The following is a 16745-nucleotide window of genomic DNA, read 5'->3' as shown; positions in this document are numbered from 1 at the left end:
AAAATCTATGCAAAGAAGCTCATTTTTTAATTTCAGAAATGGAGGGGATCAGTGTCACTACTATGAGATGCCTGAAGGGGCTATTTTTCTTCTTTAGAAGCTGTATACTCTATTTTAATGCAGATTAATTATGAACATTTATATATATAGCATCAAGAAAGTGATAAGCAGTTTGTGGTCTGGCTTGCAAAATAGGTATATAATATTGCAAAAATCAGCTCTCTCTTCTGGGCTTTGTGCCTGGGCACTCAATCTTTCTAAACAGCCAGCAAGGAACAGAGACAACATGCATGTGTAGCTTTGCTGCCTCTATTCAGAGCAAGAAGAAACTGGTGCAGTCAGGAACTGCAGTTTGTGTCAGTTTAAGATCAGCACCCTGTCATTCAGAGCATGCCACTGTAAAAATGTTTATAATCCTTTCTCTGAGCTCAGCTGGGCCATTGCACTGACTCAGCAGGCAGAATTTTGCTCTGCTGTTTAGTGAGAGAGAGAGTTTAGCCCAAATTTAGCCCATCGCATTTGGGCTAAATTTGCAAAGATCTGGTACCATTTTGAAGATATACCTGGAAGCCTGTTGTCTTTCTTTAAGATGAGACAGCTATGAAGATCCTGAGCATTTCTGGCCATCAAAGCTTGCAGAATACTTTACTGAAAGAGAAAAGCAAGCCTTCTGTTTTAGGGAGACTCTTACCCAGAAAATTGCAGTATGAGGGTTTCAAATTACTTCTCTGCTGCTCCAAAACAAGCATAAATTAATATATGCTGTTAAGGAAGTGCTACATACTGCCCCAAAGTTGACAGTAATGTAAAGGCTATTTCCAATACAGATGGTTTGTTAGTTCATTTATGCAGATAGGCATATTGGAAGAGAGGAGCTATTGCTAAATATAAAGTAAGTCTTACCATCCTATGACTTGTATGTCCTGCCAAAGAACTACGCATATTATCTGCAAGGACTAAATACTGTGATCTCAACAAGCTTTCAATATTAAAAAATGGTGTATTCCTAGTTAATAATAAGCTCTGCCTTTTTAGGATTACAAAATCAAACATCTATTGCAGTTTCAAGTGTCATATCACTGCATCTATTTATGAGTGTGTAATCCAAAACATGGCTATTATATTTTGCTAAACCTGTAAAGAGAGAACACTATGTTGTTTCAATATTAACGCTTAGTGAAATATTTGTGAATCAAATTGTGGATATAGCAAAAGAGAATCTGTCTGGACCATTCACAAAATGAGCTTTGATATCCTTTTAGTAAGTAAAAAGCTGAAGGGAGACATCAATAATTTATTAGCACTTGGATTACATCCTCCAGTGCTTGTAGTTTGCTGCCTTCTTGAAGGAAAAGAGGACAAAGGCAATACTGGCTCTTAGGCTGTAAAGTCTTTGCATGCTCTGATCTCTTGGTTCTGACAAAGGATGCTGTACATTGAGGGGCATTCTGACAATGACTGTGATGACCACAGCTCTGAGGATCACAGTGGGATGAGCCACCAGCCTGTTGTCATGTGATGCCTTTCCAATTACCAGCATGAAATAAGCCATGTGGTATTGGTACCTCCCTGGCACAGAGGCACCACTGCTGCAAACAGCAGGCTTGGTGTTCCGAGCGGCCTGAGTTTGAACAAACCATCTCTACACTTTAGGCTTTTTGCTTCCCTCCTGTTCTCTCAGATGTCTGTGCCCTGTCTCCTGCCATTTCTTTTCTGGTGGCAGTGATGCCTATGCTCAGTCTTTAGATTTAGTTATGGAGCTGCCACATTGCACAGATATGCCAGAATTTGCACTGACATTCGCTCTTTCTTTTCAGAATGAAATGTTCTCTCCTCTCATCTATTTTTCTCTGGTTTGTGTCTTTCAAATTTGGCACCTGTCTCCTATTTCTCTCTTTCCCTTATTTTACTCCCTCTGAGGTGCTATTTCCAATAGCACCTGAACAATCACTACTCTCCCAAGCTTTTTCCCAGATTTTTCAACCTTTGAGTCCTGAGAAATCTTTCCTAGTTCCTTCCCTATCACTGTCACCAAGAGCATCATCTTCCCTCACAGCATTGTCTTGCATTGTTCCCAAGCAGCACTTAGGAGGAAGCAAAGGCTATTCCTCTGTTGTATTGAAGCAGAATCCAACAACTCTTTCGTTCTGCTTCATCAGCCTCCACTGGTGGAACAGATACTCCCAACCCCGGATAGGACAGGAAGGGCCATGGGCAACCTGAGGGATCTAGATGTGCCTCTGCCCTTCTGTGTGCACAAGGGCGTTCTTTCCTGCAGGTATTGACAATTCCTGTTCCAGGTGTGCAGACAGGCAGCAGCAAAAGGTCATGTCTATGATAGTCCAGCAGCATCCTCTGAGGCTGGTGCTTACTGCTCATGTCATTCCAAGCCTAAGTTGATGCACCCTGCTTTTCAGTGGGACTCGGTAACCAGCCTAATGCTGGCTAGGTTCTGTCCACAAAATGTTTAGAAGAAAATGAGGACAAAAGTATTTTTACAAATACTGTAAAAATGTCTTAATATTAATGGGGTGCTATGGACAGTCATGGGAAATTTGAGCCCCCAGATCTTTCCTCCATGGCACTGCAGGGCTTTGTAAATCAAAGGGAATACCATCTGTTTCAATATTTTGTTATCTTTTCTAAAGAAAGAGAGGTTCTCAGGCGCAGTGGCTGACCAGAGGAGTAATCCTAGGCTAGGCAAATCACCAACAGCTCCAAGTACCAAAATATTGCATGTGTGGCTGGAAGATGAGGAAATACGTTTCATTCTTCTCAGGAAATACCCAACCATCATGGGCCTTGGTCAACTTCTTTCCCAAGTTGAACTCAGAAGCCCAAATCCACCCATTAAACTCCACAGCTCATGACTTCTGATGCAAAACAGCCATCTGGTCAGTGTCATTCCAGAGCCAAGTCGATAATTTGGAAAGTTACCAACATTTTCCCATGGGAAGAAAGCTGGGCAGTTGCTGCTGCTGTATGTCTCTAGAAGGCAGTCTGCCAGCACTCAGGGCTGCTGTCCAGTGCCAAACAGACTTTTAAAAAGCATGGCTCTCAGCGACAAACTGTAATGGAAAGGTGCAACATGTGCACCTGAGCAATCAGTGCTCCCACACGGTGACACTGAGCAAGCACTGAAGTTATCTCTGCCATTTCTCCTGTAACTGTGCTGCAGAAGAAAAGAGCTTTTAAATATCAGTATTGCTAATGGTATGGTACTACTTGCCACTAACAGGAGGGGTGTTCTCTGCCAGTGAGCTTTACTTTGGTCACCATCATCTTCTTTGCTCCTGATTTAGGCAACTGTCATGAGAGGTCACAGTAGCTATAAATACCTCTAAAAATATATTAAAAAGAACAAACAACCCACAACACTGAAGAGGAACTTGTTGTCAGGCAAAAAATAAGAGAGTACTCTAGAAAGATACCTACATATCAGCCTGATAGAAAAGCATGTACAGGTGAAGCTTTCTGCTCACTTCACTTCCATCACCAAATACCACCAGTGAGAGAATGGTCCTGTCCTGCTGCCATGCATATACCAAACCTCACAAGCATTGAGCCTCTGGAAATACAGGGTGCAAGCTCCTATTCTGCAGAAGACTGGCAAAGTAATTTCTTCTATTTATATGGTGGCAAGAGAATTTTAAAGTGATGCAGTGCTATGTATTGGAGCCACCTCTAGGCATTAGATATTTCATGTGATAACAATACAGTTCTGGTAGCTTCCTTAGAATACCTCTCTAACAGGTATCTCTTCCACTTTGCTGACCTGTCCTTTTGTTTCTCATTAGGCTGCTTTTCTCTCCCTACCAGAAAGCTGGGTGAAGCAGTGTGTTGCCACATGAGAAGCAGAAATGCCTGCCACTGGCATGCTCCTCAGGGAACCCACAGCTTTTCACATCACTCCCAAGGAAATGGGAAACCTGCTCTGGCCTAATAAAGACTCATGGAAAAGTACTTAAGAAGACAAGGCACAGTTACCCATCACAGCCCTTTACATTTCCAAAGATGAAGGTGAAAACCCAGCTCTGTGTGACTGCAGTTAGTTCTGCCAGATCACTTAAATCATCAGGACATCGTGATCATCACTGTTAAAAACTCTTGGCAGTTCTAGCTGCACTAGCACAGCTATTTAGAGTTGAGTACTTCAGGCTTGGGTCCACTGGCAGTAGGAACCGCTGCTATGCAGGCGTCTACATTGAATATTCACAGAATCATTGTAGGCTTTGGACTGGAAGGGCCTTTAAAGATCACCTAGTTCCACCCACCCTGCCATGGGCAGGGATACCTTCCACAAGAGCAGGTTGCTCAAAGCCTCATCCAACCTGGCCTTGAACACTTGCAGGGATGGGGCATCCACAGCTTCTCTGGGCAACCTGTTCCAGTGCCTCACCACTCTCATAGTGAATAATTTTTTCCTAATATCTAATCTAAGCATATCTCCTGTCAGTTTAAAGCCATTTCACCTTGTCCTATTGTTATCTGCCCTCATAAAAGTATCTCCCTAAAGCAAGAGCATTGCACAGGCCATGCTTTCTGCTCCCAAGGTATGAGAGTTGAAGCTTGGGAGAGATGAGCTTCCCCTGGCACTCCTTTCAGTACATATGCTGACTAGTACAGATGGATTTTGGATAAAGCATGTACACATCACTCTCATCCTGTTCAGGTGCAAAGGTATAAGGTTTCCCCATGATACAACAGTAAATGACTGGAAAAGAAGAAAGAAACAAATTCTAATGCAAATAAAACAGGAAGTCCTTCAGAAGATTTGCCATGGAGATAATAATGTAAGCATATCCAGTGCTTTAAACTGTCTCAAACTGCTTGAAATCTCAGGCTTAGGCACTTTGACAGGCTTCCTTTAAAGTCTATGACAGTGGATTTGAATGCATTGACTACGTCACTCAGATTTTGTCAGATAGATCCCACAGCAGCAGCCAAGGGAGACAATGTCCTCAGCCCAGAGAAGCGGGATTTCAGAAATGTTTTCTCATTGATAGCAGGGGCAGAGGGCATTGTCAGGCAGGGTCAGCTCAAGACCATTTTCATAGAAGCCTTCTGTGAAGGCATGACTGTCAATGACAACACATTCCCCATCTGTGGAAATATGGATTTTCACCTGCAACACACTTCAGAAGCAGTGTCTGAACAAGCTGACTTGAGAAATACATTTGCTTGACTGCCCATTCCAATTTCCAGAGGAGTCTGTTCTCTGGAGTCCCAGCTGTACAGTGACTCACTTTTAACTGGTTTTCATTTGGATGTTGTAGTGAGGAGAGGAAAACCCAGTATGATAGGGATAAAATATATAGACTGAGCAAGAAATATCTGTATTTGGTGAAGAGGTGTGTTATTTTCATCTAGTCTGATAAAAATGGCATTTCTATAGAAACAACTGATGAAAAAAACAATAAAGAGGATATCCCATGCTAACTGTCAAAAGACAACATAATGCTTGGCAGATGCATTACTAGGGATGAGTAAATACTCTGCAGTTTTGGGTTTTTAAAATACACAATCCTTTCCTCTCACATGGTTAAATCACATTGAGTGTGCATGTGTGGTTTTTATTGGTGAAAAAGCAGAGATTTGATTTAAAATAGCCCTGTTTCACCTAGTCCCAGGGATACCCTTTACTCAGTGGGGTGTTGCTGTCATGGAATGCCAGGTTCCACCCCAAGAGTATACCAGCTTTAAAAAAAGCTAACAAAAGTAGGATTTATATCTTGGACTGATCCCTTATGATAACTTGTTTTCCATTCACCAGCAGACCTGCGTGCTGCCCACCACACTGCTCTCCAGCTGCTCTGTTCTCAACTTCAGTTTCTGTCTTCTCAGCAGAAGAATTATCTGCTTCCATGGTCACCTTCTCTTAAAAAGCTCATCTTAATATTTGTCATCTCTGCAACATAGGTAATACTGCTACATTTGCAGATTTACCTTTCTAATCCCACCAAGGGCACTGCCATTTTGTTTTTGTAGTTCTGATCCCTTCCCTGTTATCATCCAATGAGAAAGCATTCAGCGGTAGGTACTCCTGCCTCTCTCTGCTCGGGAGGACCGAAACCATGTTTTAGAAAGTCACGTGAAACTGCCTTGTGGCAAGGTATAAGAAGGGATGAGAGAGATTTTCAGGGCTTGTGAGAAGACTGACAATCTTTTAAAATCTTATAAAATAGCTCTCATTGAGTGAAGAATATTTGAGTTCACCACCAAAGACTCCAAGACATGCACTGCTGGGAATTCCATTGCTAGAATTCCTTAGCAAATCCATGCAAGCATGTTGGTACTTATAATTTCATAAGATAAATATGAAGACACACACGCATGGTTTATTGATAGAGCAGAAGCTATATATAGTGCCCTTAACTGTATTATTAAAACTGAGGGTAAATAATTGATGGAATGAAGGAAAGATACATACAACTCTGGCAGCTCTGATGGGAAGCATTCCTGTCTTGCAGTAATTAAAATCAAATACATTCTATTGGTATGTCTTTCTGGCAAAAAAATTGTTTCCTCATTTCACCTGCACGCTAAGAGACACTGTGTGTGTGGCCACAGAAGCTGTGCAGCCAGTGTGAGAGGAGTCAGGGAGGGAAAATGCTCATGGCTGTCTTGAGCCGGAACCATAAGCAGCTGTCAGACTGCTTATGTCTAAGCAGCCCCAATGCTTCACCCAAACACATTCCAAGGCAAGCAGTGCCACAGCCTCCCTGCCTTACTGTCCAGCTGGGAGAACTGAACTGTGCCCATGGGGTGCATGGGAAACCATTCCCAAGTTCAGCCCCAGGAAAGCCTCAAAGGGGCAGAGAGAAATCTTCTGCTGGCACCACTGCACCTGCCCCAGCCTTCTGTAAACCTCTGGTGCCCTGATGCATGGCTGGAAGATGAGTAATGCAAAACCTAAACCCTTGGTTTCTCATTTTGCTTCAATCAGAGGCACAATCTGTTGATTTCAATAGATTTTGGAGCAGCTCCACCTGACCTTCACTGCCCCAGAAGCAATGATTACAAACGGCAGCTAGGAGCCAAAGGACACCTTAGACTCCTCACTTCGATCAGCCAGACCTGTGGTAGCAACAGAGTCCTGGAGCCATCAGGAGGGTGGGTGGTTCCAAAGAAAAAGGATGAGAAGCTGCTGCTCTTGAAGTGTAAGTGCAAGAAACCTGCACAATTATTTCAAAGTGTTTCTTGCATCCCAAATCAGCACAAATTGGGAACAACAATATTAAGTGGCAGATGGTGGTGGTGGGGTAGCAGTTATTTTCAGTGAAACAGAGCATTTGACACTCCATTTCTCAGCAGGCACTGCTATTCCTGAGCTAGGTTTGACTTTAATATGCTTTCTTTTGCTTCAGGGAGCACAAAGCAGAGCTCCCCCAGCTGATGAACTGCAGTCTGGCAGGGCAGCACTAGAGAAGCACTCCAACCACTCTTGAGGCTCCCTTCTGCAAATCTCCAAAATGTAATTAAGAACAGATCTATTTATTCCTCCTGCTAGAAGCATCTATAAGCACACCAGATGTAACAGCACTAACTGCTTAAACATCTCTGCCAGAATCATATGTCTGATCATACGGTTAGAATCACAGTCACTCTTGGTTATGTGGTGCTCCTAAAGGGACATCTTCAAGTTGATTCCTACTTCAAGGAGAGCTCAATGACCTAAAATAGTGCAGTTGTCGACTTTACCATGTCAGGAACATGGTTGCTCATCAGAAAACATGAAGTTGAGTGAGATGTTTGCTGCCTAGCATTAAAAAAAAATTGTAATTTTCATTCCAATTTTTAATGAGTTAATCACAGTCCAGTTTCCCTGACAATATAGTTAAGGCTGGCTGTCTGCTGACAGAATGAAGGATTACCTTTGTTTCCATAGATATAAGTGCTTTCAGTGACCATATTGGATAAAACTTGTTCCTGATTGTAATTTTGCTTTAGTATCACAGATTTGTGAAGGGATAAAAACCATGACTGATTATTTGTAATACATGCCAAGCTTTATTAGAAGCTATGAGAGAGCTGTTGGAACTTGCAGGAGCTTTGATTTTAATGCTGGTTATTGATTTTAGTGCTTGGTCAACTTTCAGCCTTTTCACCTTGGAAGTGTATTCTCTGAGCACGAGAACAGGCACATATCCTCACTGGAGCTTGGGCTGGACCAGGTGGGCTCACTGTTTTGGGAAGGACTCACTCCCATAAGAAATGAAGCACTGGGGGGCATGAATAATGAATTACAGCCATGTTCACAGAGCTTTATGCATCTGCTCTCCCAAAACATTCCCGGTCTCCGGCCCGGCCACGCCATGCGGTATTGACAGGCACAGCTCTGCGTGGACATGAATGCGTTTCTGTGTGCACACACTCGCTGTGGGGTGCAGGTGCCGGTTTGGACGCAGGAGAACGCCGGCGGAGCTGCCCCGGGCCGCACAAGCGCAGGGCGAATCCACCGCCGCGGCTCGGCGGCGGGACGTCCCTCCAGGAGCGGGGGCCGGCCGGAAGCAGCGGGCGGCCGTGACCACAGTGCCGGGAAGCGGGGCCGTGATGAAGGCGTCAAAGGCCGAGAGGAGCGCTCGGTTAACTCAGTTGAACTCCCCGCGGGCAGCTGGGGCCCGGCCGCGCGGGCGGAAGTGACGGCGGCCGGGCGGAAGCACCGCCCGCGGAGGGCGGCGGGGCCGGGGAGCGGCGCAGTGCCGGCGCAGGTGAGTGGCGGCCCGAGCTGCCGAGAGCAGCGGCCCAGCGTGGCAGCGTTTGCCTCAAAGCTTAAACGCTGCTGCTGGAAAGCATTTGGGAGAGCATTGTGCAGCTCCGTTTCTCTGTAAAGTAAATCCGTTCGCCGTGACGCACTGGTGCGGCACTGGTGCTTAGGGTCCCTCACTGTCATAGCTGACCTTCCTGACCGGCCTCACACTTGGACTAAAGTTGGTGGATTCAGAAGTGGATCTTGGCCCTCTAAGCAATCTGTGGCTTTACTCCTTCTGTGCTCTGGTGTTTTCTTTTAGTTTGAGATCTCTCCTCCCAGCCACGCCTGTAGAACTTCCTGCAGAGCTGGTGGATTTTTCAGACTCTCCACGGCAGGGGCCAGACCATGACAGAAATGTTTTGTGAGACTTTTAATATAGACAGGGTGTACAACAGCAGATGATAGTGTGGCCACATAACAGTTGATATATTGTGCAGTGTAGAAGTGCTCCTAGTCGTTGGACAGCATTTCTGATCCCTTACCTGTGTTCCTAGGACAATATCTCAGTGTGTTGCTTGTGCTGACTGGCTGGAGGTCCCTCTGGGCAAACAGATGGTGTATGGTGAGCTTTTAAGTAGCCAGTTGCACGGCTGGAGGTAACCAGGCTGCAGGATGCTGGGGTTAGTGCTGATCCTCAGGAGTTTGTTAGTTTGTTAGTCCCGTGTGCTTTCTCTGAGCTCTGGTGGGTAGGAACGAGGACTCCTGACGGCCAAGGGAGTGTTGTTGATGTGCTGCATTGGCTTCCGTGGGACATGGGAAAAGGTGCCCTAAGAAGAAAGCCAAGAGTTTTCCCTGCATTCATTCCGTCTGCAGGTCCCACGAGTGTTGAAGGAAAGCCTTTGAGGAAGGGGTTCCTGGAAGACCATCCCACCTGATTAACAAAGGCTGCTTGGTTGTCTTTTTGTGCTGACAGTTTTCGCAAGAAACAAAGGCAGTTTGAAGGGGCTCTGTATTTTTTGATTAAGTTTTGGTAGGGAGAGACTTGGACAAGTTTATGTAGAGCTCTGTGTGGAGGAGGCTTCTTGCAGAAAACTTAGGAGCAGTGTTTACTTCCAACTGTGTGTTTTGTGCCTGTTAAAGCAGGCATCCTCCTCTTTTGGGCTTTGAAGGCTGTGATGACAGGGCAGGGAACACTTGGCTTGGGACGCATGTTCTGCTCCTTATGGGTATCAAAGAGGGTCCAAGCAAGTGAAGTCTGGCTGTGGGAGCCCTGTTGTGGCAGCAAGCTCCAAAAATAAACAGCAAGTAGGTGTGTGCTTATGCTAGGAGTACACAAAAAAAAGAAGGAGCTGTCTGTGGAGGGTTCAGTTTTTGCTGTGCAGTTGCGAGTGGAGTGGGCTGAAAGGGAGTGGTTCTGCATTCTCAGCATTAGTGAGATCCACAGTGAGATCCCAGGTGTTTTTGGGTTAGTCCCTTCCCTGACAGTAGCAAGGTACCATAGCAGGGTGCTCCTTCCTACCCTGAAGTGGCCTTTGGTGGATGGCTTTACACCAATACCTTGCATAAAACCAATAAACAAATGTAAAACATCCTGGCCCCGTTTTTTCTCTCAGAACCAAGAGCATCTCACTTAACCAGCCTTGGTCAAGAATGAGATCCCTGAAAACAGTATAAATATTCTAAGGGTAGGTCATAAATTCTACCTAAGAGTTACAGGCAGTAACTCTTGTTTCTGAGCATCTTTCCCACAAGGTTTCTCCCTACATATTTTACAATCAATTATAGTAATAGTATAAGGGAAACTATGGCTTCAGGGCAGTGGCTGTGCCTGCACAATGGTTGAACTCTGTTTTTGTCTGAGATTGGGGCAGGGATTTGTTTCCATGCTTTGCATTTTCTCATGTGTTCTGCCTATCCCTATGGCAGATAACGGTAATTTTAAAAATCCAAGTCCACTTTTCCTTTCCAACTTTTCAATAAATCATGCCTGAATCCTGCTTGGTTTTTAAAAGTGGAAGAAATCAAATATGCACACACTATTTAACATACTGAGGGTGGGAGGGTGCCAAATCTGCAGCATTAGTGCTGATCAGTGGCTGAAATTAGCGTGAAATGTATTAACAAACAGTTTACTTGCTGCCCGTGAGAAGTGGATTGCTGGTCCCAGGCTCTGGGAATCAGATGTGGGGAGCAAGAGTCACCAATATTTTCCTGCCTGGTAGATGGGAGGTGGAGTAGTTGCCTTCCTGTTGAGTTGTCATATGCACGGTGTGAAAAAGCCTGTATAAATCTCACCGTTGTTTTTCAACCCCAAATTGGCCTGGGCAGTGAATGGAGATGCTTGGAAATAGCACAGCTTCTGCCAGTAAGGGGCCAGTGAAAGAGAATGAGAACAGGGGGTCCACATGAGGAAGAAAGACATTTTTCACTTGGGAGATCTGAGTGAGAAGGAGAGCAAACAGTGTCAGGGAGTGCATTGTCCAGCTCTATGTGGACAGTCTCTTGCATCCTGCCAGGAATGTTAATGCTGGGATCTGGAGAAGATAGCGTGCTCTGTAGTGATGCCCATGGAGGGAGTTAAAGCAGATCAGTACATTCACAATATATTGGTAGGCAGCCCCAATCCCACAATAGTAGGACAAACCCAAACAGAGATAATTAGTCGCCCTGAAAATTTAGGTTTTCAAATTTGAGCAGAAGAGGAGCAAACTCCATCTTCTGAAGTAAAGCTTCTGGGAGTATGGTGGAAGGGAGGAACAGTGTGTGTTCACCCCAAAACCTTGACTTCCCTTGAGCAAATTTAAATTCCTGGATAGAAGAAGGAGCTACAACATGCCCTTGCCCTGCTGGTAATTTGGAGAAAACACATTCTGGCTTTCTCCATCATAGCCCATCCTTAACATGATTTAACACCCCAGAGGACCACCTGTGACTGGATCCCTGTCCATACAGAAGTCTAAAAATTATTAATATTTGAGGCTGGGTTATATGAAGTTTTAGGACCAATGCATCCAACAGGTCCACTTCATATCAAACGGGGCTTTGCAATTCATGGATTATCGATGCTTGTGTGGCAATGGAGACCTGAGGTTCCAACTTGCCCTGTCAGGTTTTATTTGCACAGCTCTAAAGATGAAAAAAACTTTATTCAGTTTGGTGGAAGTGCCTCTCTGGCTAGTCTAGCTCTACAGGGAGCTGAAGAAGCAATATGGCAGAAACCAATTATTCTAGTGGGACCTTTCAAGGTCTCGAAACCTGTACTGGCCAGAACCCCACCTGGTGTAGGGGTTGTGCAGGGAGAAGCAGTAAGAAGGTGGTATGAACAATTACATCATCACTGCCATATGCCTCAGATAGAGGAGGGAGCACCCAGAGTGATCCAAATGCAGGAATTACCTGGTAGTCTGCTGGACCAGGAGCCTCCCTTCTTAAATAAAACCTACCCCTCAAGTTGAGCCCCGCCTGAGACGCGTGTAGTTCACTGAGGCGTCCTCCAAAAGAGAGAGAAATACTGAGCAGCGTTCTGCATGTTGATTCAGGGGACAGAATTGTGACAAGGGGAGAAGAAAGTGCTGAGATGGGAGAATCAGTAGCTGTGTGATTATTAGCAGGGTAGGTAGGTAGATCAGTAGCAGGGTGATTGTTAGAGGCTGACACTAAAGAACCAGCATTTATCTGTACAAACCCCAGTGCTGTTTTTAAGGGATGCACCAATTGGCTCCCATTTTATGAACAAAAGAGTGGGGGATCTTTTGAGTTGCCAGTATGGCAGTGAGAGAAATGGGAAGACATCCTAAATTTGTTAAGCAAAAGTGTTTCTCGGTGGGATGAAATCCTGCCCATCAGAAGAGGGATAATCGGGCTCACCTGTTGAATAATCAGGTAGGTTCATTGACCTGTGCAGCAGATACAGCAGTAAAGGGAAAAGAAAAATGGGAACATCTGCTAGAGTGGTTACGTGCCAAGGGAGACCATTCAGGATTTAAGGATCTTTTTAAGGGAGCTGGTAACACAGGGTGGCCTGTCACTTGGGAACTGTGCAATGCTGTTATCTCAGTCTGTGGCCAGTGTTGTACAGGACTAGAGAAACAACACCCATTGCAGGAGGCATCCCTTCACTAAGGACACAGAAAAGTCCTCTGGGAGACCTGGCAGGTGGACTATATAGGGCCTTTTCTGAAGTCAGAGTGGAAGTATTGTCTGAGCTCACTCAAGCTGAGGCAGTAGCAAGAGCAGCAGGGCACAGCACCATAAAGGGACTGAAGCTATGGTTTAATTATTTGCCGGGGCCCCAGTCCCTCCAATCCAACAGTAGTCACTTTACTGCCGGGGTGTCAGGACTCATCCCCGTAGAGGTCACCAATTGTTGGCATTGGTGCTTGGCACCAGTTTATTGTCTTACTGTAAAACTTTCATCCCTTCTCTCTGTGAGTTTCCAGGGGCAGCTCCTCACAACACTGACTCCTTTTTTCTTTTCTTCTGCACAGCCGGCTGACTCTTTCCTAGTCCTTGCACAACCACCTGCCCCTTCCTCCTCACAACATAACCAAAAAACTCCAGCTCTCTTCTTAATTACCTAACCCACTCTTTTATAACACCCATCCTTATTGGACACAGCTGTGGCCTATTAAGGGCAGGGCTGTTCCTACTCTTTGGTAATAAGTACAGCTGCAACTGCTCAAGGGTGAGATTGCTTTAGTGCTGTCTCTATTCTCCTACAATCCATCCTCCCACACCAGGGTCGTTCAAGAGTGGGCACAAGATGGAGGAATCCCGTGGACCTTTCACACTCCATACTACCCCTAGGCAAATGAGGCTGTTGAATGCACCCATGGATTCTTGAAGAGGAACCTGAAACCTCATGAACCTGAATGGGCAAGAGGGTGTCAAATGGGGTAGATAGAGTCAGTAGCTTCTGGGGAGTTAATGGGTGCTTATACCTCACAGCCTTTTGTCTTCATCCCCACCCATGCTCCCTGGAACAAAAGATGCAAATCCTGTCCATTAGTTAGGACATCTGGTTTTGGCAGAATTACCAAGAGTGGGATTGGTACCCCTGACCTTAAAAAAGCCACTTAACTTGCCTGCCAGATGGTGGTTTGTTCCCTCCTTTTAATCGTGTTTTGTTTTTATGCATGTATATGTTTTACAGATTATCTGAAATCCACTGCTGGACCAATGCTTTCAACTCTTGAGTGGACGGATCATTTTGTGTATTTTTAAATTTGATTTTGCTAAGCCTATTTTGCCTTTTCACTAGCAAAAAAAATGGTGTGGGAAAAGTTTTTACTCTTATGTTATGGATGTATGATTTTGTCTCAAGCAACTGAAAATCAGAGTACTGAACCAAATTTAGCTTGGGAGTTGATACAAGGATTTATGCATATTTGGAATCATACAAATCAAGGAATATGTATTAACCTCCCCAACTCTGCATCAGAGGGGTTTAGATTTATGATGATTTGGTTAAATTTTTCAGAAATATTAACGAGAGAACTGGATAATCTTAAAAAAACAGGAGGAAATGTTACCTGGGGGATGGTGGAGTCCCATTTCCTAGACCAGAAAGAAGGACAACAGTGGGATGCAAATGGGACATGGGTAGAATACAAGAACGCCTTTTACCAGCTCCCACGGGACTCTACCTGGAGTGATTTATGGAATCAAACATGCTATCGGTTATTAGACACCAACCCTTCTGAGACATTGCAAAATGTCACTTCTATCCCTTGCACGGTGGTACCGTGGTGGGATTCTCCTGCTGAGGGTGAGTTTTTTGAACATGAGTACAATTTACATTGGGATGCAGGATGGTGTATACAAATCCCTGATAACCCAGGAATTGCACAGCAAGTTAACCGAACAAATTATGAGTGGGCCTGGTCTCTGAAACAAATCTTTGATCCTGTATCTACACTACAATGGGCTTCCAGGGTCCCCACAGGGAAAATAGTAGAATGGGAAGTGGAGAAATCAGACTGTAAGGATCATCAGACCACACTACCTAATGGAGAGAGCATCTGCTGGAAAGTGAGGAACCGTAGAAGCCTTACCCAAAGTAAATCAGAGACCTCCTTTCTGAATTGTTCCCGTATATTAGATTGTACCACAGGAGCAGGTGAGCCTATAGAAACCTGGTACATCTCGGAGCTGAGAACTTTTATCCGGGACATGTGTACCTGTTGGGGTTATCCCAACTACGGCTATCTAAACCAAGACACCCGATGCAATGGGTCTTATGAAAATTCAGAGACAGCGCTATCCTGTGGCATTCCCACTACACACGGCCCTGACCAGAGGAGGGTCTGGAATTCAAGTAGTGAAGCACAGGAAGTTCCCCAAGGTGACCTGTATCAGTGTTCACAAGCCAAATATCCAGCTCCACGGGGAACGGTATGGGCATGTTCAGATGGGAAAATGTATTCCCACTTGAACATGTATGATATGGCTGGGCTGCAGTGTACTGTTGGGTTTCCTACCATGTGTCCATCTAAAACGTTCAATTATACACTTTATCATAACAACAAAGTGCGGAGAGAAATCCACAATCCAACAGATGCAAAAGGCTGGATTCAGGGGATTCAAGTCCCTGACTATTACACCTGGGGACAAAATGTTGCTTTAGACTTAGAATCATTTTTTGTGTCCAGTGGAGTTATCCAGAGGCACAAGTATGTCTTGGAGAACTTAACTAGGCAAGTCCATGTGTTAAGCAACTGGACCGGACGCTCACTCAGGGAACCGAACATGCAGGCCCCGCAGGCATCAGAAATGGCCCTGCAGAACCGATTAGCCATAGATACGTTGTTGTTGAAAGAGAATGGAGTGTGTGGGATGCTAAACCTAACGGATGGAGAATGTTGTGTCACTGTTCATAACACCAGCACCACCATAGAAGAGGCACGTCAGAAGATGAAGGAGATTGCTGAGCAAACAGGAGAACTGTTTCAAGCAATGCAACCCAAGGACTAGTTTGATGGACTGAGCCTGGATTGTGGATCACATGTACTAAAGTGCCTTGGATTTATGGGATGGGGAAGGTGGCTTGTGTGCATTGACCTTATAATACTGTGTGGATTCTTGGGTTTGATGATAGGTCAGGAACTCATGTTGAACTGTGATGAGTTCATTATGGTTATAGAGGAAAGGGATAGAATTTCTAGCACTGTATAATTCCATACCATTCATGTCATGGCAAGAATGTGGTTGGAGCAGGAGGAAGTCAGGGGCTGGAAGTAGAAGGGTGGCCATCTTTTGCTATGCTTGGGGATGTGGCTTTTCTGGTTTGGTGCTCAAAGACAGCGCTGGTGAGCCCAAGAGCTGGGGAGCTGCTCCAAGAAAAAGAAAGGAGAGAAAGCAGCAGCATGGCAGAGCCCAGCTGAGCCATGTAGAGCCCAGGCTGCAGCTGCTGGAACCGCCAAGCTCTCCAGTCCCGCTCCCACAAAGTCAGGCCGAGAAGGAGGGTCCTCTGACCTGCTTGAGAGCCCTGTCAGGTCTGAAGGTTTTGCCTTGTCCCTGTTCTTCCATTGTTTTCAGTCTGAGTGGGAAAAGTTAAATTGCAGGCCTTTCCAACATTCTGCTTTTGTTTTTGCATATACTCCATGCTGCCCAGCACAGGGCCAGCCATCATGTTGCCTTTTTCTTGGAAACCACACTGGATGTGGTCTTTGGGAAGTATTTTTCTTTGTTCAGTAGTGAATATCCTTTTATCTCTCTTTTGTACACTCTTTTATTGTCTCTCTTTTGTACACTCTTTTATTGTCTCTCTTTTGTACACTCTTTTATTAATATTGTTGTGCTTATTGCAATTTTTCAGTAAACTGTGATTCCAATTTATAATCTCTCCTAGTGTTTCCTCCACTGCTGGAAAGGGGCAGGGGAAAGGGAGCAGTTCAAGTAGGTTTAATATTCCCACTGGGTTTTAAATCAGCACAGAGCTATGAGAAGGGGATGAAGGAGATTGTTGGGATTTGTGAAAAGACTGGTGAGCTCATAAAATAAAAAAAAAAAAAAAAAACAAAAATCTCATAAAAAGTCTCATAAAATAGCTCTC

At 44.9% G+C, this 16745-nt stretch overlaps 1 protein-coding gene across 1 annotated transcript; it reads left to right on the top strand.

The window, feature by feature from the left end:
• Positions 1-8101: 8101 nt before the first annotated feature.
• Positions 8102-16531, top strand: LOC118687693 (uncharacterized). The gene is made up of 2 exons (XM_036384795.2): positions 8102-8711; positions 13845-16531. Exon 2 carries the CDS (start codon positions 13961-13963, stop codon positions 15662-15664), a length of 1704 nt encoding a protein of 567 aa, XP_036240688.1. The 5' UTR covers positions 8102-8711; positions 13845-13960; the 3' UTR covers positions 15665-16531.
• The last annotated feature ends 214 nt before the right edge of the window (positions 16532-16745 follow it).

Source organism: Molothrus ater, chromosome 6 (assembly GCF_012460135.2).
Source record: "Molothrus ater isolate BHLD 08-10-18 breed brown headed cowbird chromosome 6, BPBGC_Mater_1.1, whole genome shotgun sequence".
In the NCBI taxonomy this organism is placed as follows: Eukaryota; Metazoa; Chordata; class Aves; order Passeriformes; family Icteridae; genus Molothrus; species Molothrus ater.
The sequence above is the reverse complement of the archived record's forward strand: the minus strand, read 5'-3'. Positions and strand labels throughout refer to the sequence as shown.